This window comes from Macroventuria anomochaeta (genome assembly GCF_010093625.1).
Source record: "Macroventuria anomochaeta strain CBS 525.71 unplaced genomic scaffold BU25scaffold_20, whole genome shotgun sequence".
Lineage (NCBI taxonomy): Eukaryota > Fungi > Ascomycota > Dothideomycetes > Pleosporales > Didymellaceae > Macroventuria > Macroventuria anomochaeta.
In genome coordinates, this window is record NW_022985381.1 from 189,391 (window position 1) to 213,374 (window position 23,984).

General features: G+C 52.3%; 8 protein-coding genes across 8 annotated transcripts; 4 read left to right on the forward strand and 4 right to left on the reverse strand.

The window, feature by feature from the left end:
- Positions 1-1,409: 1,409 nt before the first annotated feature.
- Positions 1,410-4,460, reverse strand: BU25DRAFT_394577 (uncharacterized protein). The gene is made up of 3 exons (XM_033704746.1): positions 3,510-4,460; positions 2,577-3,444; positions 1,410-2,522 (listed from the first exon to the last, which is right to left on the reverse strand). Exons 1-3 carry the CDS (start codon positions 4,394-4,396, stop codon positions 1,581-1,583), a joined length of 2,697 nt encoding a protein of 898 aa, XP_033560774.1. The 5' UTR covers positions 4,397-4,460; the 3' UTR covers positions 1,410-1,580.
- Positions 4,461-6,529: 2,069 nt separating this feature from the next.
- On the forward strand, positions 6,530-7,431 carry BU25DRAFT_343537 (uncharacterized protein; the record flags this gene model as incomplete). The annotated part of the gene is made up of 2 exons (XM_033702962.1): positions 6,530-6,879; positions 6,948-7,431. The coding sequence occupies 2 exons, from the start codon at positions 6,530-6,532 to the stop codon at positions 7,429-7,431; spliced, it is 834 nt and encodes a 277-aa protein (XP_033560775.1).
- Positions 7,432-7,869: 438 nt separating this feature from the next.
- On the reverse strand, positions 7,870-8,525 carry BU25DRAFT_343319 (ankyrin; the record flags this gene model as incomplete). The annotated part of the gene is made up of 2 exons (XM_033702946.1): positions 7,870-8,276; positions 8,330-8,525. 2 exons carry the CDS (start codon positions 8,523-8,525, stop codon positions 7,870-7,872), a joined length of 603 nt encoding a protein of 200 aa, XP_033560776.1.
- A 1,282-nt stretch (positions 8,526-9,807) lies between these two features.
- Positions 9,808-10,067, forward strand: BU25DRAFT_411564 (uncharacterized protein). The gene has a single exon (XM_033706582.1). It carries the CDS (start codon positions 9,814-9,816, stop codon positions 10,033-10,035), a length of 222 nt encoding a protein of 73 aa, XP_033560777.1. The 5' UTR covers positions 9,808-9,813; the 3' UTR covers positions 10,036-10,067.
- Positions 10,068-10,964: 897 nt separating this feature from the next.
- BU25DRAFT_343300 (uncharacterized protein) lies at positions 10,965-11,150 on the reverse strand (the record flags this gene model as incomplete). Its single annotated transcript, XM_033702945.1, has 1 exon — positions 10,965-11,150. A coding segment is annotated over one exon (186 nt), but the record flags the coding sequence as incomplete, so codon positions are not given.
- Positions 11,151-14,017: 2,867 nt separating this feature from the next.
- On the reverse strand, positions 14,018-14,424 carry BU25DRAFT_459288 (uncharacterized protein; the record flags this gene model as incomplete). Its single annotated transcript, XM_033710270.1, has 2 exons — positions 14,018-14,280; positions 14,337-14,424. The coding sequence occupies 2 exons, from the start codon at positions 14,422-14,424 to the stop codon at positions 14,018-14,020; spliced, it is 351 nt and encodes a 116-aa protein (XP_033560779.1).
- A 2,061-nt stretch (positions 14,425-16,485) lies between these two features.
- BU25DRAFT_471510 (phosphate-repressible phosphate permease-like protein) lies at positions 16,486-18,381 on the forward strand (the record flags this gene model as incomplete). Its single annotated transcript, XM_033710822.1, has 3 exons — positions 16,486-16,597; positions 16,651-18,028; positions 18,084-18,381. The coding sequence occupies 3 exons, from the start codon at positions 16,486-16,488 to the stop codon at positions 18,379-18,381; spliced, it is 1,788 nt and encodes a 595-aa protein (XP_033560780.1).
- Positions 18,382-18,839: 458 nt separating this feature from the next.
- BU25DRAFT_394583 (phosphoribosylformylglycinamidine synthase) lies at positions 18,840-23,026 on the forward strand (the record flags this gene model as incomplete). The annotated part of the gene is made up of 1 exon (XM_033704747.1): positions 18,840-23,026. The coding sequence occupies one exon, from the start codon at positions 18,840-18,842 to the stop codon at positions 22,941-22,943; it is 4,104 nt and encodes a 1,367-aa protein (XP_033560781.1). The 3' UTR covers positions 22,944-23,026.
- Between the last annotated feature and the right edge of the window lie 958 nt (positions 23,027-23,984).

A 23,984-nucleotide genomic window follows, 5' to 3' on the forward strand; every position in this document is an offset into this window, starting at 1 on the left:
AGCCGGCTTGGCCTGTGATAGCTTCTGTATACCTATTCGCCCAACATCATGTCGTCATGCTTCATGTACACACTCAAGTTCCTTGGGGTAGAGAGTCAACTTTGAGCGCTGACGGCCAAGACGCTGCAACGTGAGTTATGTCCATGCTGTTACCGTAAGCGGCAGATAGTGTTTTATGACTTCCTCTCTCGAACTATTCATTCGCAGCCTGGTTTTCAGAGCATAGCGTAGGCAGTATAGACTTCTACTTCTACTGCATCGCTACACGGAACTTTCCTTCTCGCTCCTTTCTCTCACTGTTTGGCTTCTAGCTGCGAATGCCAGCATGATAATTCACTACCCCAGGATACCGTTGCACCTCCTTCTGACCATCTACGTTCTGGAATCCGAATCGGTATTCAGTTCTTCCGTCGAATCCCCACATTTAAGACAAATACAACTATCCCTGACGTCAGAAAAAATCCGTCAAAACTGTGACTTCCCAACTCGCAGCTTCCCGAGATCAGCCCTCTTGATCAATCACGATAGATAGACGTGCCTTTCCTTCAAGAAAAATTAACATCTGTCACTGCCACACCCATCACAAAACATTTATATCGGTGTTACACACCCCCACATGTCGCTTGTCGTACAGGACTGTCTGGCCGTTCAGAGGCTCCACTGCCCCATGACACCATGCGTGCAGCTGCCGCACGCGTAGTCCCGCGCTTCCGCTCCGCTGCTGTGTGACTCGACCGCTTCACCACGCCGAGTTGTATGTAGTAGTACAGCATGGCAAGGGCTGTCTCTTGCCGCTATGTGTTCAATGTGTCAAAAGACACTTCCACGAATCAGAAAGCATCCCTTTTGGAGGTCTAAAATGTACCACGCTGGGAGCATTCGCTGCACCTCATCATAAGCACTTCTGTACCACATGTTAACTTTGTTTACTTTGGCGTTCTATGGCATATCGTTCATGACACCATGTTGTGACTATCATCCCAGACCTACTCCAAAAACGGCTGCTCACTAAGCACCCTACCAACTTGCACTGCCCCTACCAACCGAGCAAGTCCTTGCCGAACCGTATGAACCTAACCGTATCGTCGGTCAGCATAGCTGCATGCAAGCCATCAGCCTACACCAGGCTATCAACTCCCGAACACTAATTCAAGTGCCAAGTGCTACTGTAAGGTCATGCATCACCCGCGCATGTGTTGCCACTAAAGAAATATGTTGAGGTCAGCAGCAGTTGCAAGTAGTGCGTCCTGTCGGAGAGATCTCCTCGACGTTAGGGCTACGGCAAGTATTGGCCGGCAATTGTATGTCCGTGTTCTCATCTTCTACCACAATGTGGTAGCATCGCCAAGCATGCGTAGTTTGACCATGTCTGCTTTGGTGCATGTGTGCAGTTCGTGATTGTACACATTATATCATTAAGCCTCGATGTGAGGCATGTCGTATCTACTCCTTCATGCATATCCCGCTAATGGTTGATGGAGTGCTTCGCTCCACGTTGTATATAGTACAGTTGTTGATGCATGCTTTTTTTTGACATGGACAAATTGTTGTTTTCGGTTGTGGAGGTGTTAGGATGCGCATTAGCGTCCAGTAAGCTGACCCACAACGTTGAAAAGCTCCTGCTCGTTGGCCTTGTACATAGCGTCGTCCTTGCCGAATGCCACATCGAGACTCTCGCCGATCTTCCAGAAGCGCCCTGCACGCCCATGGTGTGCATCCTGTTTGTGTTCCATAGCGATGTCGGTGAGCTGCCTCAAGCGGTTGGAGACAGCCTTTTGTTGTGCGCGTGCCGATGCCCAAAATGTGGCTAGCTCATCAATACATGACATAGTAGTGCCCACTGTATCGATCAGATTGGACAATGTAGTGGAGGTTCCGGCAGAGGATAGAACGTCGATCGATAGCATAAGCGCGTAACCCGGGAATGGTGTCGAAAAGAAGCACTCTGATGTGCCGTTGCGGCGTTGCCGGTTGATGAGGGCTAGACTGTGCATCATCGACAAGAAGTTCGATGCATTCTTGAATGCGTGTTCGATATTGCGACTTATCTTGTCGACAGGCATCGCACTTACGCGAATCTGACGGTTGAGTCGAATGATGGTAGCGTGGTAGAGAGCATGCAGCGACATGAAGGTACCAACGTTGCCTTCAGCGATGCTGTTCTCGAGATTTTGTGGGGAGTATCGCAGACTGGCAGGTAGCATAGCGTGCCAACCCTCTAATCGCTCGTAGCTCTTGGTATAGAAAGGTTCATAATGTTGTTCATAGCCGGTGTCTGGACGGCGAGCTGCACGCCCTGTAAAGGTAAGCACATCGCCCCAAAGGGCTGATATGAGACACAGGTACGCCATGTTACCAAGAACAGGGGTCTTGGGAGCGAAGCGGTTGAGGAGTTGGTAATCGAAAAGGGGTGTATCGCAGGGCGTGCCAGATTCATAGGTAGCCTCCAGACATGGAACACGGACAAAGGCGTCTTCTATGCTGACAACGAACAGTGTTCCACCGAAGAAACCGTTGTAACGCTGTTGTTGTATTAGGTCAATGGTGGTAGTTAGCCGCGTCACGTCCAGACTTACATCCATCAGGAACCCAGACCAAAAGGTACGCCGACAGCATTCTTCGAAGGTTCGGCGATCGAATCCGTACTCCAACTCAGGCGCTCCATCGGCCATCTCCTTCACTCCCTCCTCGGTGTTTAGCTTCAATGCACTGATTGCACGCAGACCGCTACCACAGAAATCCCATGCCTCCTGTGGTTTGCCTTGCGCGAAGTGATAGAGTGCGAGTAGCAGGCGGCTCTGACAGAGCTGCAGACTGAACTTCCCAAATCGCTTCTCTGCGGCATATGTTGCGACGGCGGCGAAGCGCTTCCCGAGTGCTCTTTTATCCACATCGGGCGAGAAGAGCGAACCCATTGCTAGTACTGAGTACAAAAGCATTCGGTCATCCTGTGACTTCCCTCGGCCTGACTGCGCCCATGACATGAACGCTTTGCGAGGGAACATACCATAAGTTGCGCGCCCAGCATGAAGGAAGTACAATTCCAGGATGTGTAATGTTACTCTGGGATCCAGTTCGCTAGGGTCTTGCTCCCATTGTAGTGCCATATGGTCTTGGTACAGGCCAGCGCTTGATTCGTGATGCTCTCGGTGGTTCACAGAGCTGCTCCAGTCAGAGTCATAAGAATGAACAGACATGTCCCGAGCGCCTGTGATTGGGGGTGGTGGCAGATGGTCTCGAGGCTTCAGCGTAGCTCCATCATGCCGAGCATCGGCAGTTCGCAGGTTCTCTCGCAGGTCTGCAAGGCGATTGACTTTTTCTGAGCTTACTGACGGACTCATCGCCTCTGACGCAAAGCTTCTGAGTGTTGCGGCAGCTGGAGCTGAAGGTGATACTTCGGTCGACCCATTGCGTGTACTTGGTTGATTTGGCTGGTTCAAACCCCTGCTGACAGTTAGCATCGTTCATTCATTCAAGGTTGCGCAGAATAACAGTGTCAAACAACTTACCCTCTGCATACCCTTTGAGACTTTGCGCATTGATGGCACTTAGGATAACCTGGCTCACACTTGATCTTCTTCTCTCGACAGGTCAAGCATGCCTGCGCTAGTCGTTTGCGTGGCTTGCCTGCTTTCGTGATCCCCCATGATGGATTGACTGGTTCGCCATCTATGATGGCTCTGCAGTACGTCCCATCTTCGTAGATGTAGCAGAGACCTTCGCCTGGCATTTCGCGTTGCGCGATGCACCTCGATGCACGAATAGGGGCGCGTGAGAGTGCATCAATACGTCTCCTGACTGGCCTGGACGGGTCTTCCGCCTCGTCGTACATTGGACGACTTGGTAGTGTGGTCATCGACTCGGAGGCTGATGACGATTGACGGAATGCATTGCCAGCTGCATTGTCGTGCAAAGACTGAGAGCTTCCATGGCGTTGGTGATCCAGTGAGCCAGTACTGAGTGCGGAACCTGGCGTTGAAGGAGTCGTGGATTGCTGTTCGGTATGAACAAGGGGTAGTGGCGGCCGATGTGCATATGACATCTGAGGCACTGTTGTGTTACGCTCGTATTGACCATGTCCGTAGCTATCGAAATCATGTCGCCGCTTCAGAGTGGGGCTGGACGATCCATATTGCGGAGAAGCATTATGACTGTGTTGAGGTGCAGCCTGTCGTAACAAATGATCAGAAGGGTTGTCGAGTAGCTCAGGCTCCAGGAGCGTGCGGAGACTTGGAAGTCGCTGTGTGTTGCTCTGACTTTCATTGACCTCTCTTGAACGGTGATACTCGCCCTCTGAGCGTGAGAGAGGCCCGGGAGGTGTTGGGTACGGCTGGTAGGATGCTGGAGGCCCTCCATGAGAGGGAATGCTTGGTGGACGATTCATGTTGAGAAGCATAGCAGACGGTGGTGTTCCGTTCTGGTGTTGAGTATCTAGGGTGAGACAGTCTCCTCGATAGTTTGACCGAGGATCCACATGAGATTGTTGGGATTGGGAAGAAGCAATGAGGTTGGCAACCAGGTTGCAGGTGCCGTGTTTGTCTCAAGATGTAGCGACTACATCAATTTGTGTCCACAATGCTGAACACGTATATGTACCTGGAGACAATCAGGTAGGGGACGGGAAAATGACTGCGTGCGTCTGGAGTGCTGCAGGAATCTGAGGCGTTGTTGCAGACGACTAGGATCTGGAGAAGATGTCAAAGAAGCCGTGAGTCCGTGCAGGGCTGGCGTTTCGATTGACCACCGTCCGGCTCCTGCTGAACTGCAGCCGAAGCGGCAGGGTAGAGTGGACCGTCTGTAGGGGTTGTACAGGAGCAACACGGGATTCACTTACGGATACAGGGTTAGGATTGCGGCGCAGACGGGACTTCTAGGCGTTAAGGAAGACTGGGCATGCACGAGCGCGGGTTCGAAGTGGCTCGACGTGCGGCGAGAGACGGTAGCAATGAATACAATTAGCACAAAGTAGCAAAGATGAGGGTGAAGGAGCGACGGCAAGCCGTGCAGCGGCAGATTCAACAGCAGGCAGGGGCAGACCCTGGTCTGAAGAATTGGTCCAGGAACGTAGCTGCCGCGGCGGCGATGAGAGCAGGCCAGCTATGCTCTTAGATTCCCTGTAGCGCAGGCGATGATGGGCAGGTCATGGAGTTTTTGCTGTTTGAGAACCGAGAATGCAGCATATCCCGGGAGGCTTGTGGGGAGTCCGCACCGTGGCTGCGATGTCAATACTGCAGTAGCGCAGCGGAGAGGAATTCTCCTGCAAGCTCGCCGCGTAGCGTGTTTGGTGTGATGCAAGACACGGCAGTAGCTGTCCAGATCAATACAGCCGGGGGTATGGCTAGGTATGGCGTAGATGATGGTGAGTGCTTTTCTCAGCCCCCAGATCTGGCGGCAGGCCGTCCCCGCCTAGCGCTCCGAACCATCTCGCTGATGATTGTCGATCTCTGCACCGGCGATGTGATGCAGGCGAACATGTCCATGCCGGGCCGCAGCCAATAGGCTCTTCACATATTGAGTTTCATCAAAGCATCCGAGATGCGCTACTGGAGCGCGCCGTGGCCTGTCCTTGCGGCCATTCGGACTGGCTGGGCAAGCGTAGACGATGCTGGCGCCGGTCCGCTGCGAGACGCATATTTAGCAGCTCAGGCAGGCATCCTTGGCGACAAGAGAGCATTCACCAACATTCGTCTTTCGGTTTGGCGGGCCTACAGTGCCAGGCCTGGCCCAACAAACCATATCCTCGTGCGGCAGCAGTGCACTGCGGTTGACGTCGTTTGACGTTGTGAAGCAGCGACACATGTGCTTCCCCGCTTAGCTTGAGCGGCACACGACCCGATTCGGAGCGCGTTAGGGGAGGCAGGAAGTCGATTTGAGCCAGCAGAAGATCGAGACGGAACACCCTCCTCTCAACGGCTTTGACCTTGGCCTTGCGTGCATGTCGCCGTCTGCTTGGCCTGCGCCAAACCGATCCCAGGCCTTGCCCTCGGTTCAACACACGAGGCGCATGTTGAGCGAAAGGGGTGGAGAACAACCAGCATTTGCACCCATCCAAGCATAGCGTACCGCTTGCCGGCTCCGACGCTCAATGAGCCTCCGTGATTTGACAAAGAGGCCCTTGGAGGCGTTTAAGTCACTGGGGCTCGGCAGCACGCTTCCAATGGAGCCATGACGATCAAGTGATGTCGCCAGTCTGTCACAACGTAACAAAGACACGAACCTGACACCACGGCGTCAAGACTTAAAATTGTAGGATCGCCGTCAAGCGATGTGGTCCCTCCACAAAGCCATACGGGCACATCTTCCTGATTAGGCAGGAACAAAGGTGAAGTTTGTGGAGTATCACGTGTCAGTATTGCTGCCAAGGCCCTAGAAGCCAGCGCACGGCTTCTTTCGAGCCTCAACTTTCCCGCTGTCTCACGTCTACGACATCCCGTCCAGCAGCAGCGGCAACGTGCATACAGCAGCCTCTTTCTTCCTAGCGCATCAGTCCTAACCTCCACATTATACAGATACAACCTAGGCTACCACCATGACCACCGACGAAGTCAAGCCGCCGCCAACCGCGCAGGTGCATCCCAGTGAGAGCACCAGCCACGAAGATGGCCACAAGCGAAGTGCATCGCCTGCAGCTTCTCCAGCAAAAGAGGAAGGCGTTCCCAGCGAACGGAGTGAAGGTGCCGTCTCAGAAGACAATCCACCGCTGCCAGACGAGGAGGCGCCTCCACTACCTGACGAGCCTGTGCCAGACGCAGAAGACGACGGCTGGGAACCTCGCTGGGACAACACTGCGCAGGCCTGGTACTTCTACAACAACAAGACTGGAATATCACAATGGGAGAATCCACGTGTGCCTGAGGCCACTACAACCAGCTATGCATCGTACGACAGGTTTGCTAACAAATACCGTCTTATATCTCCTTCTCCAGCCTAATATGTGATTTCAACAGAACCTACGGCGCTGCTGCCCTGCCCTCAAATACTGGCGCACCCGGCACCAGCTCACCACCCAAGCGCAAATGGGGAGGATACAATCCAGCAATCCATGGAAGTTATGACCCTAATGCCGACTATGCAAGGGAGGCGACAAAGGAAGAGGAGGAGGCAGAGGAAGCTGCTCAAGCTGCGGCAGCGATGGCTGCTGGCCTGCCGAATCCGAATGCAAACGACTACACGGCACAGGCGAACTTCAACCGCTTCACTGGCAAATTCCAGACTGCTGGGCAAGGACCTGACATGCACAATGACGAGAATAAGAGCAGACGCCAAATGACTGCCTTCTTCGACGTAGACGCTGCAGCAAACAGCCATGACGGACGTAGTCTTAAGGCAGAGCGTCGCGGCAAGACTCTGAACAAGAAGGAGCTCAAGGCCTTCAAGGACAAGCGCCGCGATAAGAAGGAAGAAAAGCGCCGTGCTTGGCTGCGTGATTGAGTCGATGGGCGGTAAGGATGAATAGAACAAGTGAAGTCGCTACGTCCACTAATGCAGCGTAGTATTCGAAGAGATTGCGTGTTGGCGCTCAAGGTAGGATAGTATGTGCAGGACCGAAACGCTAATCGCTGTCATTTATCTTGCATTTCTTTTGGCAGCCTACTGTCATCTACCAAAGGCTATTGGTTGGACTTCTATACCCAGGTTGACTCGCACGACTCACGTCTCCTCCTCTAGTGGGCTAGCGTTGTGTGCACAACGTATTTTGTACCAGTAATGCAGATGTACCGTGTTTACCATGAGCAACACTGCACACCGTGACGTATTCAATATTCTCGGTCATCTTTTGCCCGCGTTTGAAGCAGGCTCTTGCTTTAGCCACATACCCTGTGCTCCAAGCCCTAGGCAAAACAATCACGTTCTTTCCTTGTTCCTTCTTCACTTTTCCTGGGTATCCTTATCCTTAGCACTCATCTCCGCCATTTTCTCCGTAACATCCTCCATCGGCCCACTCGTATCTCCCGCCTTAAACACCATCTCCTCTGCTCCCGCACTTCCCTCCCCACTACTCGCACCACCACCAACACTCTTCTCCAGCGCCTCTACATGCCCAAGCAACCAGTCTACAACCTCCTTCTTTTCGTTGACTTCCGCCTCAAATACAGCATCATGGCCTGCCTTGTTGAAGATTGTGATATCACCGCCAGCTTCGATTAGCAGCTTCACTGCTTCCAGATGCCCGTTCAGACTGGCCCAGTGGAGGGGTGTATTGCCGGAGGCGTTTGTGAGATTCAGGAGAGGCGCGGGTTTCGTGGTGCTTATCAAAATCAAAAGCTTGATTACATCTGGTCTTTTGTTAGCTATCTTACCGTATATTGTTGACCTGGTTGGGGCGTACCGTTGTGCCCGTTGGCAGCGGCATAATGCAGCGCCGTATTCTGCGAGTACGAGTCCACCGCTTCTGCTAATATCTGGTGCTTCGGTTTCGAAATCTGTGTCGAGAGCGTTGTGAGGAGTTGTTCGAGTTCGGAGGCTTCGTTGGCGCGCGCGAGGTAGAGAATCTCGTCTACGGAGTCTTCGTCGAGGTTCGACATGGTGAGCTATAAGACTTGGTGTCGTGGGCACGTGTGATACTGCGAGGCGTGGCAGGCGCGTGCTAAGATCGTGATGTGACGTGAGGCTCTGCTGCAAACAATTTTTTGGCAGCCACTGTCGAGGCGGGGCAAGTTAACGCGGGGTAGTAAGCTAGAGCAGATATGGTTAGGGTAGTGGATCGTTACTTCGGGTGCATTGGAAGCCCTGGACGAGGCTTCAAGCCACATCAACTTCATGATATAGTTCGTTCAGGCATGCAACTATCTGTACAGTGCATAAGAAGCGGAATCTTTAATCTCGGTTCTCGAAAGTCTCGTTCATACGAGTCGTGGCATCGAGTTCGTACAGAGCGTACAGTACGATTGACAGGCTCCTGCTGTCACGAGTCACAAGATCTGGCTGACAGAGCTCTATCACAAGTCGTAGATCTAGATTAGGAACGGTATAAGATAGTTTTGAAAAAGCTCTCGGATGTTCGGTTGCCATCTTCTCCCGCACCGACCGTGTCTCCATTAACCTTGGAGAGGACACATTGCTTCCTGCACAACAAAGGGTAACAACGGCAGCCGTCCGTCCCAAGAAACAGGTCGCTCCAACCCGCCAATACTTGAGTGCATATCCCTCAATCCTTTAACAAACTTTCATAGACCAGATCCTGGTAGCGACAAACATGGGACGGACGTTATCGCTGGCAGCCTTGCATACCGTATTCGCCCACCCCGGTCTCGGACGGCTCAAACTCAGGGCCCAATATCGACATGGATCACCAAACACCCATATGACTTCGGCATATGAGCTCGTCTCGGTTGAGAGCCGTTCACTACCGTTTCAAGGGTCGTTGATGCAGACCAAGCCGGCTATACTAAATATACAACGGTACGCTTGCTGCAGGTACGCGTAAAACTGCCCTTGCTTATACCTCGCTTCAGGCCGCAAAAGTCGTCGGATCCTGAAGAACTCGAAATTGCCGCTGCCGCTGCCGCTGCCGCTGTCGTTATCAGTGCCCTTACAATGCTATACCCAAGGGCATGTTTGGATTCTAAGGATACGTTGCGCGAGTTCCTGCCCTTTTAATGTCACCATGGATTGTTCGTGAAACCGCCTCTCGCAGCGACATTCTTCCAGATCTGGCGTGCCGCTTCACATGCAAGGCGAACGTTTACAGAAGGATTGATCGGAGTCGGACCGAGCACTCAAATCTAGAGCGTTAGTACAAGCGACTTCACATGCTTGCACTCAACGGCAGGATCGTCTGGATATACAAGCCAATCTACATGTACATGATACATGCTCAACAGATACTACTCACGCCATAAGCCAACCAACAAGGAGCACCGCTGTTCCAACGATGTCACTACCAGCTATGATGTCGCAAACAGAGCCATGTTCGCCTCTCGTCCGTACTTTGTAACGGCAGCGACAGCCACCAACACGGGGCGGTCCACCACGATCGGCCTGGCGCTTCGAGTGCCGAAAGTCTCTTCTGACTCTTTGCCAGCGAATGGATGACTTGCCCCTTGGCACATGTCACTGGAACTTCTCGTGGGTTTAATCGAGCACGACCCGCTGTTGTGCCGTAATGAAGCATGAATATTTATCATGGGGATGTGAGTGTTCTCAAGATCGTATGTAACGGAAATGGAAGGCGAAAGCGCCCAGGATGAATGGATATTGTGTGCGACTGTGTTCCATGCAAAGATCGAGCTCTACAGTGATACCGACAGAATGTGCCTCATGCTTTTAAGCTGGTATTGATGGTCAACGACGAGCAATCTCGAAGGACACGACACATTGGCGTTATAACTACTGCTCATGGGTGCTTTGCGCTCTTATATGCCACAACAAAATCTTGTAACTCATACACGTTCTCAATAACATCACTGACAAGCGTTGTTAATTATTGAACCCAATTTTTCACGAGTAGACAGTCTACAAACATTCAGGAACGAGACCGTGAAGACGAGCAAATGATATCGCAGCAGCCAGCACGCGTCTTACAAAGGCCTAACTTGTGTTACATTGAGATCATCCTACGAGAAGGATTAGCTCGCTCGCATGAGTGGGTTCCTTGAAAATCACTGCTCGTGAAGGTGAAACGAAACTGACTGGTGTACATTGTAGGGAATTTACAAGAGCATATATGCAGGAAGGAACGTTTAGCAAACAATAAACAGTGCCTGATCAATGCTGATGTAGGAGGGGCATGGGAAGGCAAGTGACGGAGAGAGTCACAATCACTAAGGGTATCTTTAATATGCGACGCCTACTTTGGATAAGAAGGAAATGCTTAGAGTCAAAGGAAGCACCTGTACCAGCACATAGAAGTTCCCAACACTCGCTCGTATGAGTACGTATACTCTAAACCCTCTATGCTTGATATGTTTCCGTACCTACACATATACCTAAACCCTTTTCAACTGCAAGTTTCCATACTCTTCTCAGTCAGAAATCAGAGGAATCTGATGCTCAGGCAAACTGTTCGTATCCGCCAGCGTCCATTCATCTCCCAACCTATTGCACAAGCCTGCCACAAGCAAGACAACCATCTTCATAGCAAACGTCCTTGTCTCCTTCGTATCAGCAGTACAGTGTGTTACGAAAGGCACGATCCCCAGATCCTGCTCGCTCAGATTCTGAATGCGCGAATTGGCATCATCATTCGTGTTTGTGGCGCTGTCATCAAATCGCTCAGCTCTCTTGTCCGGGCAGATGTTCTGCCAGCGTCCAGGACGGAATATGAGAGGATTGTGGCCACCAAGAAGCTTGATTCAGTGACACGCTTCGATGTCAGCGTGAACCAACTCATTGCCGAATTCTCGATGCACGCGGCGATTGGGTGGATAGAGTCAAAGTGCTTTTTTTGCAATATCGCTCGGCCGAACGCTAGTCTCCGAGGGCTTGTGGAACGTTTCGGGCATACAGTGTGGATCATTCGGATCTTCGAGATACTTTGTCAGGACAAGGCGCTACATTGCGCCGTCTCCTGTGTCCCGGGGTTGAACTTCAATGAAACATTGCATGACAACGCGTCACATGGTCTCGTAGGCCGGGAGCAGGAAATCCAGTGGCTTGTTCGCCGGAGTGATAGGCTCTGTCTCGTAGCCTTCAGCCTCTTCTGGGAAGCTTCCCGACATAGGGGTGCAGTGATCACGCGACGCAAAGACCTGTGGAGTTCATGCTTGTCTTCCCATCGCGGTCGTTCGCCATCTAACTTCCTGGAGTCGATCCAGAGGTCGTTGATCCGGTGACCGATGAATCTGACATCTTCAAGCGTGTCTTTAACTTTGAAAGCGGCATTTGAGTCGTCGAAGAGGTAGGAAAGACTTCCTCTTCATTCAGCTCATCGATGTGCTGCTGGAAGGTTTCGAGTTGCTCTTTTGACGCTTCGCCTGCCGCAGCAACATTCATGACATGCTTCTGTTACGGTTTCGACTTGGCTCGCTCAGCAAGTCTGTGTGTTACAGGATCCGAAGCTGGTGCAGCCCGGTTTTTGGTGTTCGCAGTGGGAGTTGGCGTAACCGACGGTAAAGCATTCTCGCTGGAGCTCGCAACAGATGGTGTGCCGCGGTCTTGTTCGCTTTTGTCTTCACTCTCTTCGTCACATTCAACAACGTCCTCACCGTCGCTTTTCTGCTCACTTCCATTCTCGCTTCCATCATCACTTCCATCCTGGCTATCTGACTCATCGCCCGAGAAGTCTGTGTCGCTGAGATCCTGTAGCTGCCCTGCTACAGCGCTTACCGCTCGCTGCCACCACAACTGCAACGACTAGCCCAATCGCCTTGTTGTTGCGTTCCCTTAGTGTTGCTTTTCCAGATCTTTAAAGTTTAGGCGGCTCGCTGAGCATTGCTTAGAGCACCTCCCGTACTGTTTGTGTTCGAGTCGGGCATTTTGCACCTTGGGGGAAACAATGATGGTCGCTGTTACATGCACTTGACGTGATGATTTGTGGCAGAAGGACGGAGGACGTACGTCGTCACCTCGACGCGTCGCGTACAAATGAGTTGGTCATCAAAACATGTAGCATTGAAATCTCTGTCTCTTTAAATCAAATAGTCTCACACAATGCGTGGCGTTTTCAGATCCGATCGCGAGCCGCAACATTGTGTGAAGAGGGTGTTGGGGTGGCAAGGTTCGTCAGTGCTTGCGTCGCCATTGAGGAAGTAGCATGTATTCGCAGACAAAGTTAGGTGGAGTAACGTGAAAGAAAGAGGATGGAAAACCGGATACACATTGCAAAGACGAGTATCTGCTGTGCAGCTACTGGGACAGAGAAGGAAATACTTCACAGAGAGAACTTTTGTGATGAACAACGATGAGGGTTGGAGGAAGAGGAGAGGGCCGCATGGGTGGCAAAGCAGCGCGAGCGACAGATGGCCTGCCACATGCTGCAGGAGGTTGATATGGGATGCTACCGCCATCTTGCATAACCAGAATGAAGGATTGAAGGAGAAGCGCGCGGCTGCTAGTATTGGTGAACTTTCCATACCCCGGCATGTGAAGGAGCGCATAATTGGTAAGATCACAACTGTGCCTAATACGAGCTGATCTGTACCTGCAGATGTGTAGGAAGTATATTGGCCTGTATCGCAATTCCGAGAATGTACACACCTCTTCCGAACCCAATCACAAAGTCGTATCATGGACACGAAGATCTGAAGCTGAACGAGCGACATTCAACTTGATCAAATAGATGAGCCCACTCAATCTTTGTTACCGCGTGTGCGGTCTAGATTGGAGGCTGTGACCCAACATGATGTATTGCTATCTGTGGAAGGGTTGAGATGATTGAATTGATTGATATTGAGAGCTATTGGCTGGAATCGATCGAGACTATATAGTAGAAGGGGATAGCAGTCAAGGATTGGGGGAGCAAACCGAACTAACCGAATGAGCTGGACAATCAGTGCAGCGGACCGCTGGCAAACACTGCAACGGCCCGTTGGCAAACACTGCGATGGACCACTGGCGAACACTATCTGTGTTGTTGTTTTGCATGCTGTTCTTGTCCAGGAGCTATCAGCTCAGAGGTAAGTGCACTTGCCTTTGGTGGCCTGCGTAAGTGTAGAAAAACATAGCGGAGACCAAACAAGTTTCTTTGGACTGCGCTGTTTCGATGGGTGAAAAATCAGAAGCCAACTCGTCCAGCAGCATGAAGAAGATGAGATCTCTCGCAAATAATTCTGTTTAACACCGTTGATCGTAAAGTGAAACTTGAAACCCGCTTTGAACTTGGTTTCGACGAAAGGTATAGCTTACAAAGTCTGGAATAGATGGCGGGCATCACCAATTCACGCATACAGGAAAGACAGGATTGCGCTTGGCGAGCTGTTCATCTTCACGAACGGATCCAGCATGGAGTTAGCTTTGTCATGTCCCGCGTTGTAGAACTCCCGTACCATCTCGATCTGAGGTTTGTAGTAAGGTAGATTTCGAACGTGCTGACCCTTAGTATCCGTTGTAGAGTTTGTTGCCTGTTCATGTACACTCTTCAGTGCTTTTTCTCGTCTCCATCAAGCAGATCCTCAATAGCCACCTTCGCCTTGTCGACTTCTTGAAGGTGCAGATGGGCCTTGCTTTCCCGATTGATGATCTTCTGGCGAGTAGTCTCATCAGTTGCCAGACTCAGCGCTTTCCCCGTGTAGCATACAGCAAGTGAATATTCACCCATCTCGAAATAAATAGCTGGGGTATTCCACGGGGCTCGATAGTCCGCCGGATCATGTTCTGCGGCTTGCTGATGATATGTGAGAGCTACGGTACGTTAGTCAAAGAAATCACGCCTGCTGAGTCCAAGTCGAGCGACAGACCTTTCGAGAACGCGCGTTTCGTGAAGACATCGTTGTCCAGTTTTCGAATTTCATCTGAAGACTTGGTCCATGTGTTGGAGATCGGCATGGCAAGAAGCTTGATGCTTTACGAGCCAGAGCCCAGACAACGTGACAGCCCGCACAAGAATGCAGTAGATGAACGTGAGTGTTGACGATTTGCAGTTGCCAGTTCGACGGCGCTGGCGTAGCGCGACCGAGTTTCGGTGATTTGAAGCACAGAAGGGACGCGTTGCTTGTGCGAACTCACGTGATCTATACATTCACTCTGTTGGGTCCCTTCTCGGAAGAGCACTTGGGGGACGTCGTTTTAAGGGCGTGTCTTCACAGAAAGACCAAAATCACGTTCGCCACTTGTTCGACCTGTGAGTGTTGCTAGCAGACATTTCCGATGAACTGCGACTTCTACGGTGTTATCACTGGTCTCCATTTGCTACAGTTCGTTTTGTTGATGATCTTGACATTCGATACTAACTCAATCTGGCAGCATTCATCCCTAGCCCCAAGCCTGTGGCTTCAGTCGATGCAGCCTCGTGAGCGATTTGGACATCAAGAGGCGCAGGGAGATTCTCACGATGTGTATAAGACCTCTTTACCATACAAGTCGAGTATCAAAGCACATTACTCGCTGCTCATCACTGCGTTTGCTTCATTGGTCAGGTGCACAGACGACACATTTCCCTATGCAGAAAATCGCTGTACATCTTGCGGTAGATCGTATAGAGTCGGACCGAAGTGTACACGAAATACTTTAGGCGATACGCGGTTTGTAACGCGTTGGTTGAGCCGTTGCTGGTGATCTTTGAGAATCGGAGGAAGATCCGTTGGGGGTTGAAGAAAATGGGTGGTTGTGAAAGGAGCACGCGATCACTTAGGTGGTACTGGATAGAGGCAGATGCAAGTGACTGACTAGCATACGGATTGCGTTAGTGGTTCGGTAGTTGATGGGTTGACAGCTCGAGCCTCGGGTAGTTGGAGTGAAGATCACGGACGGGTTGCAAGGTCTGAACTGCTGTGTTAATTCTTGGAGATATCAACATCGCCGCAGCAGCTATACATCTATCAGACAAGGTGATGATGCCCCAGAGTCATCATACAGTCACATTTGTTTGCGTATTCGAGACGACGACGTCGCATAGGGTCTAACGAGAACGTGGGCTTGAGTAATCGTATTCATTGGCTAAGTTTGGCGGAAGTCGGAGGGATGATGAAGAATGTCAAGAGCACTACAAGACATCAAGAGCGCGCGGCAAACGAAAGCACTCCGATTCTATGTGCGGAGCCTTATTGGAAACAAGCCACCGACGACATATCTTCGTAAATTTGGAGTCTTGTCTGCGCGTGCTCACAGTAGGTTCTTCGTTATAAGGGAGTGAAGTCTGCGGTCCAGCAGACCACACTTGACTGGAGGCTTACCACGAGGGACTCGAGTTTTTTTCTAATTGGCGAATCAAGCCAAGGACAAGGCCATCTCAGCATCGAAGTGTGGGTTCGCATCGGACATTGACTGTGGTCTCACGGCACGTGACCTGAGATGGTACAGCCTCAACACCACGAAAGACGTCTTGTAACATCGTCGGAATCCGGCTGTAACGGCATCTGTAACGGGTCTTAGCGAGGACTGATGTTTGGCAGATTGACAGTATCATGCCGCAAGTGCATGCAACCATCCCTTTCCAGTTCGTGGCAGCACTTCACACGAGAGTCAAGATGCCTCGAAACCCTTTAATTCGTAACGTGCAAGAACATCAGGATTTGATTGGCAAACGCCTGACTTGCAGGCGTTTTTGCTTGTGGAGTCCCCAAGGCCTGCCGAGCAGGGCGGAACGGAGCACCTTGGCCACTTGGCGGGTTGGCGGGATCAACTGTGGGCGGATCGGGGTGCGTCGGCCAACCACCATGAGGTATGCCTCAAGCGTCGTTGACATGCGTGCTGAGCAGCGAAAATCCTTTCCGCTTGGCTGATCTTGCGTTGTAGGGCCCTTGTTGGTGTTGGTGCAGATTTCGTAACTTGATGGCAAGTGCTCGCGTGCTCTTATTTATATGAACGAGCAGCCTGTTGCGGTCGATAGTTTTCTCAGCAGATACTCGACATCCTCCCCTCTGAGTCTCTCGGTCCGTCAGATTCAAGATGGCGCCCGCGATTACTGCTAAGTACGACTGGATCCTTGCGATCACAACTATTGCTTTCGTTTTCTCTGCGTTCGGTAACGGTGCCAACGATGTCGCCAACTCCTATGCCAGTAGGTTGATTTTTGTGGACTGAGGGCCATGGTGGCGTACTGACAATCTCCAGCATCTGTGGCTGCCCAGACCTTGACCATGGTACAAGTCGGTTTCTTGTCCATTGTCACTGAATTCGTCGGAGCTGTTGCTCTTGGAGCCCGTGTCACCGATACCATCAAGAACGGAATCATCAATATCGAACGCTTCCAGGCTCCTGCTGAACCTGGCACACTCATGCTCGCCATGGGATGCGCTGAAGTTGGCAGCGCTGCTTGGCTGATGTTCGCTACGCGTGCTGGTATGCCCGTTTCTACCACTCAGACCATCGTCGGTGCTCTGGTTGGTGTCGGTTTCGCAACCAACGCTGGAGTGACCTGGGGTTGGGAGTCCGGTTCCGTCTCTCAAGTCGCTGCTAGTTGGGCCATCGCACCTCTCATCGCTTGTGGGTTCAGTGCGATCATCTTCGGCACCGTCAAGTACGCCGTCCTTGAGCGGGAAGACTCCTTCAAGTGGGGTATGAGGCTCATCCCATGGTACTTCGCTGCCACGGGAGCTATCCTGGCTTTGTTTATCGTTGTCGAAACCCCCACGGCGCCCTCTCTCGAGGAGTTTGGTGCTGGCAAGGCTGCTGGTATTATTCTTGGAGTCTTCGCTGGTGTCCTAATCTTCAGTTACATCTTCTTCATGCCCTACCTCAAGCGCAAGTTAATCCAGAAAGACGCTCGTATGCGCATCTGGCACATTCCTCTCGGACCTCTGCTTCTCCGCGAGAACCCTCCCCTCTACTTCGCCGGCAAGGCTGACGGCGAGTACGTAAAGAACTACTACGCCGATGCTTATGGTGAGGTTCGTGCTCAAGGCCAGGAATTGCGACAGCGCAACACCAACGGACTGAACGACGAGGAGAAGCAGCCACAGGGTGTTGATGACATCCAAAAGGGTTCGCCAGGAAGCAGCAAAGATGGCCTTCCTACCAAACCCGAGGAGGCCAAAGCTTTGGAAGAAAAGATCAAGAATGAGCCAGACGCTGTTCCTCAGCTCTCGAAGAAGCGCAAGCAGCTGGAGCCGTACGAGCGATTTATTGGTCCTGTCAAGGAGTTGTCTTGGGCCAATCCCAAGAAGTTCTGGGGTTACTTCAAGTTTTGCCTGCTCCAGGGTGTTACCCGCGATGTCATCACCCACGACAGCGACAAGCTTCGTGACATCCACGCTCGCGCCAACCGTTATGATGTGCGCGTCGAGCACATGTGGACCTACTGCCAAGTCATCTCTGCCATGATGATGTCCATCGCCCACGGTTCCAACGATGTTGCCAACGCTGTCGGTCCTTGGTCTGCTGTGTACCAGACATACAGGGAGGGTGTCATTGCCACTGAGTCGGGCACTCCCATCTGGATGCTGGTCGTCGCCGGCCTGTTGCTTGGTCTCGGTTTCTGGTTCTACGGATAGTAAGTTGCCTCATTTTACCCTCATATCATCGTATCGGTGCTAACATTAAGCCAGCCACATCATGCGTGCCCTTGGAAACAAGATCACTCAGATGAGTCCTACCCGTGGTTTCGCTACTGAATTGGGTGCTGCCATCACCGTGCTACTGGCTTCCCGCCTGGGTCTCCCAGTATCGACAACGCAGTGTTTGACCGGTGCTCTCATCGGAACAGCCTTGATGAACTACGACCTGAAGGCTGTGAACTGGGCCCAGCTGGGTTTCATCTTCATGGGCTGGGTCGTTACGCTGCCAGCTTCTGGTCTCATTGCTGGACTGCTCTGCGTTATGGCGCTGAACACGCCTCATTTCTAAGCCTTTGTTAGCATTTCGTTTGCTTTCAACATAGTTCCGGCGTTGGTTATGTAATGTTTTAGACCTTGAAGTATGGCACAGGTGCCTCAAAGATACCAGATAGACCACGCAGTAATGGATTGATAATGAGACAAAGAGAACCATTGGTCTTCGATAACAAGACCGCACATAATCACTTCCGGTGTCATTGCGTCATCACTCACATTGTGGGTAGGCTCAGCCAGATTTGAACCTGATGGTGTTGGCTTGCCAGAGCGATGATAATGGTGGACGCGTCGGTGGGAAGGAATGCCGATAACGCGCCGCGCTAGTGACGCAGGCAATTGCCCCGCGCCCAAATTTTTTGAAAGACCCCGCGATGGTTGTCTTTCAGGTCTTTGAGGCTTCGCAGAGGCATCCCTCTTCGGAATCCCCCGACAACTCTTCTGTCATACAAATTGGCGCTGCCGTCGTCCAGCATGGCGTCCAGCGAGAGCCCCTACTTGATTCTGCCGGGCTCGTCCGCCCACTCCGACTTCCGTTTGAAGCGGCTGGCGCAGGAGATTGGCGCGACTGAAGTGCGCTCTATTTGGGCGCATTTTGTCAACCCCCTGCGCGAGTTGAGCACCACTGAGCTCAACACCCTGCAGCAGCTTCTGCATTATGGCGAGTACCCAGATACCCATGATCGCCTATCACAGGTGCTTCTTGACGCCGTTCACCGTGGTGGTGAGCCGAGGGACGATAAAACAGTACTCTTCTACATCTGCCCCCGGGCAGGTACTATTTCACCATGGAGCTCATTGGCATCCATGATTGCGCGCACCTGCACGCTTGAAAATGCTGTCAAGCGTGTTGAGCGTGGTATGGTCATCGCCGCCTCTTTCGACCGTCAGCTCGAGGCTGATGAGATCCCCAACCGCGACCGCCTGTACGACCGTATGACCCAGACCATCGACCGTAGAGCACCGAACCTGGAAGCTATATTTGGTGAGAGTGAGCCTGCGCAGGCTACCACCATTAGCTTCGATGAGTACAACAGCGCCCAGGCAGCTCTCGAGCATGCCAACCGTGAACTTGGACTAGCTATGGACAAGTCAGAGATCGAGTACCTCGTTGAGGCGTACACGCAAGAGCTGAAGAGGGGACCTGTGGATGTCGAGCTGTTCATGTTTGCCCAGGTCAACTCTGAGCACTGCAGACACAAGCAGTTCAACGCTGACTTCACGGTCGATGGCATGCACAAGTCCTACTCGCTCTTTGGCATGATTCGCAACACCCACCAGAAGCACCCAGAACACGTCGTCAGTGCCTACAGCGACAATGCTGCAGTTCTGAATGGCGAAGAGGCGAGCTTTTGGGCACCTAACAACCTGACTGGCGAGTGGAATGGAATCAAGGAGACAGTACATATTCTCTGCAAGGTCGAGACACACAACCACCCCACAGCTGTCTCGCCCTTTCCTGGTGCTGCGACTGGATCTGGAGGCGAGATCAGAGACGAGGGTGCTGTTGGTCGTGGATCGAAGCCAAAAGCCGGTCTTGCCGGTTTCACGGTCTCAGACTTGCTGATCGAGGGATTCGAACGCCCATGGGAGCTGCGCGATGTTGGCAAACCCGCACACATTGCTAGCAGTCAGGACATCATGCTTGAGGCGCCTCTCGGTAGCGCACAGTTCAACAACGAGTTCGGTCGTCCCTGCACAATTGGCTACTTCAGGACCATGTTGATGAAGGTCTTCACAAATGAAAAAGAGTCGGAAATTCGAGGATACCACAAGCCCATCATGCTGGCAGGTGGAGTAGGTACAGTCAGGCCCCAGCATGCGCTGAAGAACCCCGACATTGTCCCTGCTGGTTCTCACCTGCTCGTCATCGGTGGCCCCGCTATGCTTATTGGGCTTGGTGGCGGTGCTGCATCCAGTGTGCAGTCTGGTGAAGGCAAGGTCGAGCTCGACTTTGCTAGTGTACAGCGAGGCAACCCTGAAGTCCAGAGACGAGCACAGGAAGTCATCGACACCTGTCGATCAATGGGTGATAAGAACCCTATCCTGTTCATCCACGATGTTGGCGCTGGAGGTCTATCAAACGCGCTACCTGAACTTGTCCACGACTCTGGGCTCGGAGCCATCTTTGAGTTGCGCGAGGTGGACAATACGGACAAGGGTATGAGTCCACTGCAGATTTGGTGCTGCGAGGCTCAGGAACGTTACGTATTGGCTGTTGGTCCTGACGAGCTTGAGCTCTTCAAGCGCATCTGCCACCGTGAACGCTGCGGTTACTCGGTTGTTGGTGTCGCCACTGACGAGCAGCGACTTGTCCTGAAGGACAGGGATTCTAAGGAGAATCCTACGCCCATCGACCTTCCCATGTCTACGCTGTTCGGAAAGCCACCGAAGATGTCTCGCATCGTTGAATCACGAAAGCTGAGGCTTCCTCCCTTCGACAGCAGCCTGTCTATGTACATTCCCGACGTACCTAAGGACGGCTTGGTAGCAGAGGCTGTTGACCGTGTGCTCACACTCCCATCTGTTGGCTCGAAGAATTTCTTGATCACTATTGGTGATCGCACTGTTGGTGGGTTGACAGTCCGTGACCAGATGGTTGGCAAATGGCAGGTCCCAGTCTCAGATGTATCGGTCACAGCTACATCGCTCATGTCCGGCGTCAAGACAGGTGAGGCTATGGCAATGGGTGAGAAGCCCACCCTAGCTCTCATTTCAGCCGCAGCGTCGGCCAGGATGGCGGTTGCTGAGTCTCTTATGAACATTGCTGCAGCAAGTCTATTCGATAGGCTATCCAGAGTCAGACTGTCCGCCAACTGGATGTCGGCCAGTAGCCACCCTGGTGAGGGTGCAGCATTGTACGAGGCTGTTGAGGCTATTGGCATGGATCTCTGCCCACGTCTCGGCATATCGATCCCTGTTGGCAAGGACTCGATGAGCATGAAGATGAAGTGGTCAGACAACGGCGATGCAAAGGAGGTCACAGCGCCCATGTCACTTATCATCACCGCTTTTGCCCCTGTCGACCGTATCGACCGAACCTGGACGCCTGCCCTGGAACGTTTCGAAGATGTTGGTGAGACAGTCCTGATGTACGTCGATCTTGCAGCCGGTAGGAAGGCGCTTGGTGGATCAGCATTGGCCCAGACTTTCGGACAAGTTGGAGACGAGGCGCCTGATGTCCACGATGCCGATATCATCAAGGACTATTTTGATGCAGTTGAGCAATTGCACGAATCTGGCATCGTCCTTGCCTACCACGATCGATCAGATGGCGGTTTGTTCACCACTCTGGTCGAGATGATGTTCGCTGGCCGATGTGGTCTGGAAATTATGCTTGACGGCGTAGCACGATCGAGCGAACCAAAGGACGTCCTCGAAGCCCTGTTCAACGAAGAGCTCGGTGCTGTCTTCCAGGTCAGGAAGAAGGATGAGGTTGCTTTCAACCGCTGCTTTGCCACATGTGGTCCTCCTCCGGGTATGATCAAGAAGATTGGTCGCGTTCCTGAGGCTTCCAAGCAGGGCCTGTCTATCGCTGTGGGCTCCCAGACCGTCTACCGCAACACTCGCTCAAGGCTCCAGCAAAGGTGGGCTGAGACCTCGTACCGCATGCAGCGCCTCCGTGACAACCCTGAGTGTGCGGATGCGGAGTTTGCAAGTATTGTTGACGATCAAGATCCTGGTCTGTCTTACAACCTCACCTTCAAACCGCAAGAGAACATCCTGCCACTTAAGGCCAGCATTTCATCTGCCTTCACCTCCAAGCCGCGTGTCGCTATTCTCAGAGAAGAAGGCGTCAACGGCCAGAGCGAAATGGCCTTTGCCTTCCACATGGCTGGCTTCTCGGCTATTGACGTCCACATGACCGACATTATATCCGAGCGTGTGTCGCTTGCTGGCTTCGTTGGTGTCGCGGCTTGCGGTGGTTTCTCGTACGGTGATGTCCTTGGCGCTGGTCAAGGATGGGCAAAATCTGTCTTGCTGCACCCTAACACCCGCAAGGAGTTCCAGACTTTCTTCGAGCGTCCAGACACATTCACCCTTGGTGTCTGCAACGGTTGTCAGTTCTTGTCTAAGCTGAAGGAGCTGATCCCTGGCGCGGAGGCTTGGCCTACTTTCGAGCGCAACGCTTCTGAGCAGTACGAAGCGCGTGTTTGCATGGTCGAAGTCATGGACCCCAAGAGCCCCAACAACGAGCCTTCGGTATTCCTTCACGGCATGCATGGCTCCAAATTGCCCATCGTCACAGCTCACGGAGAGGGTCGCGCGCACTTCTCCGCGTCGGCAGCAGCATCCTCGACACCTGAGACCCTCTACAAGGAGAACTTGGTGTCGCTGCGATACGTTGACAACTACGGCAAGCAGACCGAGGCTTACCCCTACAACCCCAACGGCTCACCACTGGGCATCACTGGCGTGCGCTCGACAAGCGGACGCGTACTTGCGCTCATGCCTCACCCTGAGCGTACAATTATCAAGGAGGTTGGCAGCTACATTCCCAAGGATAAGACTGAGGATTGGGGTGAGCTTGGCCCATGGAGCCGCATGTTCAGGAGCGCGAGAAGGTGGGTTGGGTAAGCTGCCCACTTGGATCAAAACGATTGTTTGCATTTGATTTATATGGCGTTGGGGTGATATCCATCTGAAAAGGGACGAAAACCTAGACGAAGGCATCAAGAATACATTCGAAAATTACGCATCGACTTGGTGTTTCGTTAAGAAAGTGCTGTCAAGCCACGAAATGTGGCCTGTGCGAGCTCGGTACTGGCTCAGCATGTGCGCGATGCACATATCAGCCGCTACGAGTGGCTCTATTTCGTTGACACACTCTGACGTCTTAACCTCCAGCAGGAGAGCACTGCCCCTCAACCAGTCGCGACTAGTACAACAGTATCTCAGGGCAGTATACATGTCACAACGGCGATCCTTGGCCTCACCGGCCGCTAATGCCTGCTCGTGGGGCATGCAGATGCAGCCCCGCATCCGGCACAGCTCGTCACAGCGTTAATCTCCCATCAGGCTTTGCATGGAATCAGTCAAGACTGAAAGTTGTATTGTCAGGACTCTTATCACGCGTTGACCTTTCCTAAGCCGAAACTCGAGCATTTTGTAGCTCCTCTGCGAGCTCGCAACTGCTCCGTGGATCACTGTCGGCACAATTTTGCAACTGGGCCCCAACTCCTCGCAATCTATCTGCTTAGCAATGGTGGCTTATTTATTGCATTATGCTGTCCCGGCTCAGATGGGACCGCAGCTGAAACCATGGACTTTTCGCGACCTTTGTCCACTCATGATTTCGAGCGAAGCAAGCTGTCCCCGACAGCATACAAGGGTCCGGTTCCAGCAAATAGGGCAGCATACCCACCCTTCCAAGCCTATCGAATGATAGCTGTCAGGCTGTCGTACATACAGTGAGTGGACAGAAGTCTGTTCGCGCTAAAAGCTTGGGCCGCAATCTTGACTTTTGAGTGAATATTCACACCTCAATATCTCAATAACCACACGGTGAAAACTGAATCTGATTGCAGCAATTGAATGCTCTGAGTCTCAATATTTAGTCTGGTAACCCTGGGCTTGCTCACAGGCTCTGAGGCGCCTCGGCATTGAGTAGATGAGCTG

Bases quoted from the DNA above. Each gene is read 5' to 3' on its own strand.
- BU25DRAFT_394577 (XM_033704746.1), bottom strand. From the start codon at position 4,396: ATGCTTCTCAACATGAATCGTCCACCAAGCATTCCCTCTCATGGAGGG. The intron at 3,445-3,509 runs GTAAGTTGTTTG...AACTGTCAGCAG, and splicing joins TCTCAAAGGGTATGCAGAGG to GGGTTTGAACCAGCCAAATC. The intron at 2,523-2,576 runs GTAAGTCTGGAC...ATACAACAACAG, and splicing joins GGTCTGGGTTCCTGATGGAT to CGTTACAACGGTTTCTTCGG.
- BU25DRAFT_411564 (XM_033706582.1), top strand. From the start codon at position 9,814: ATGCTCAACAGATACTACTCACGCCATAAGCCAACCAACAAGGAGCAC.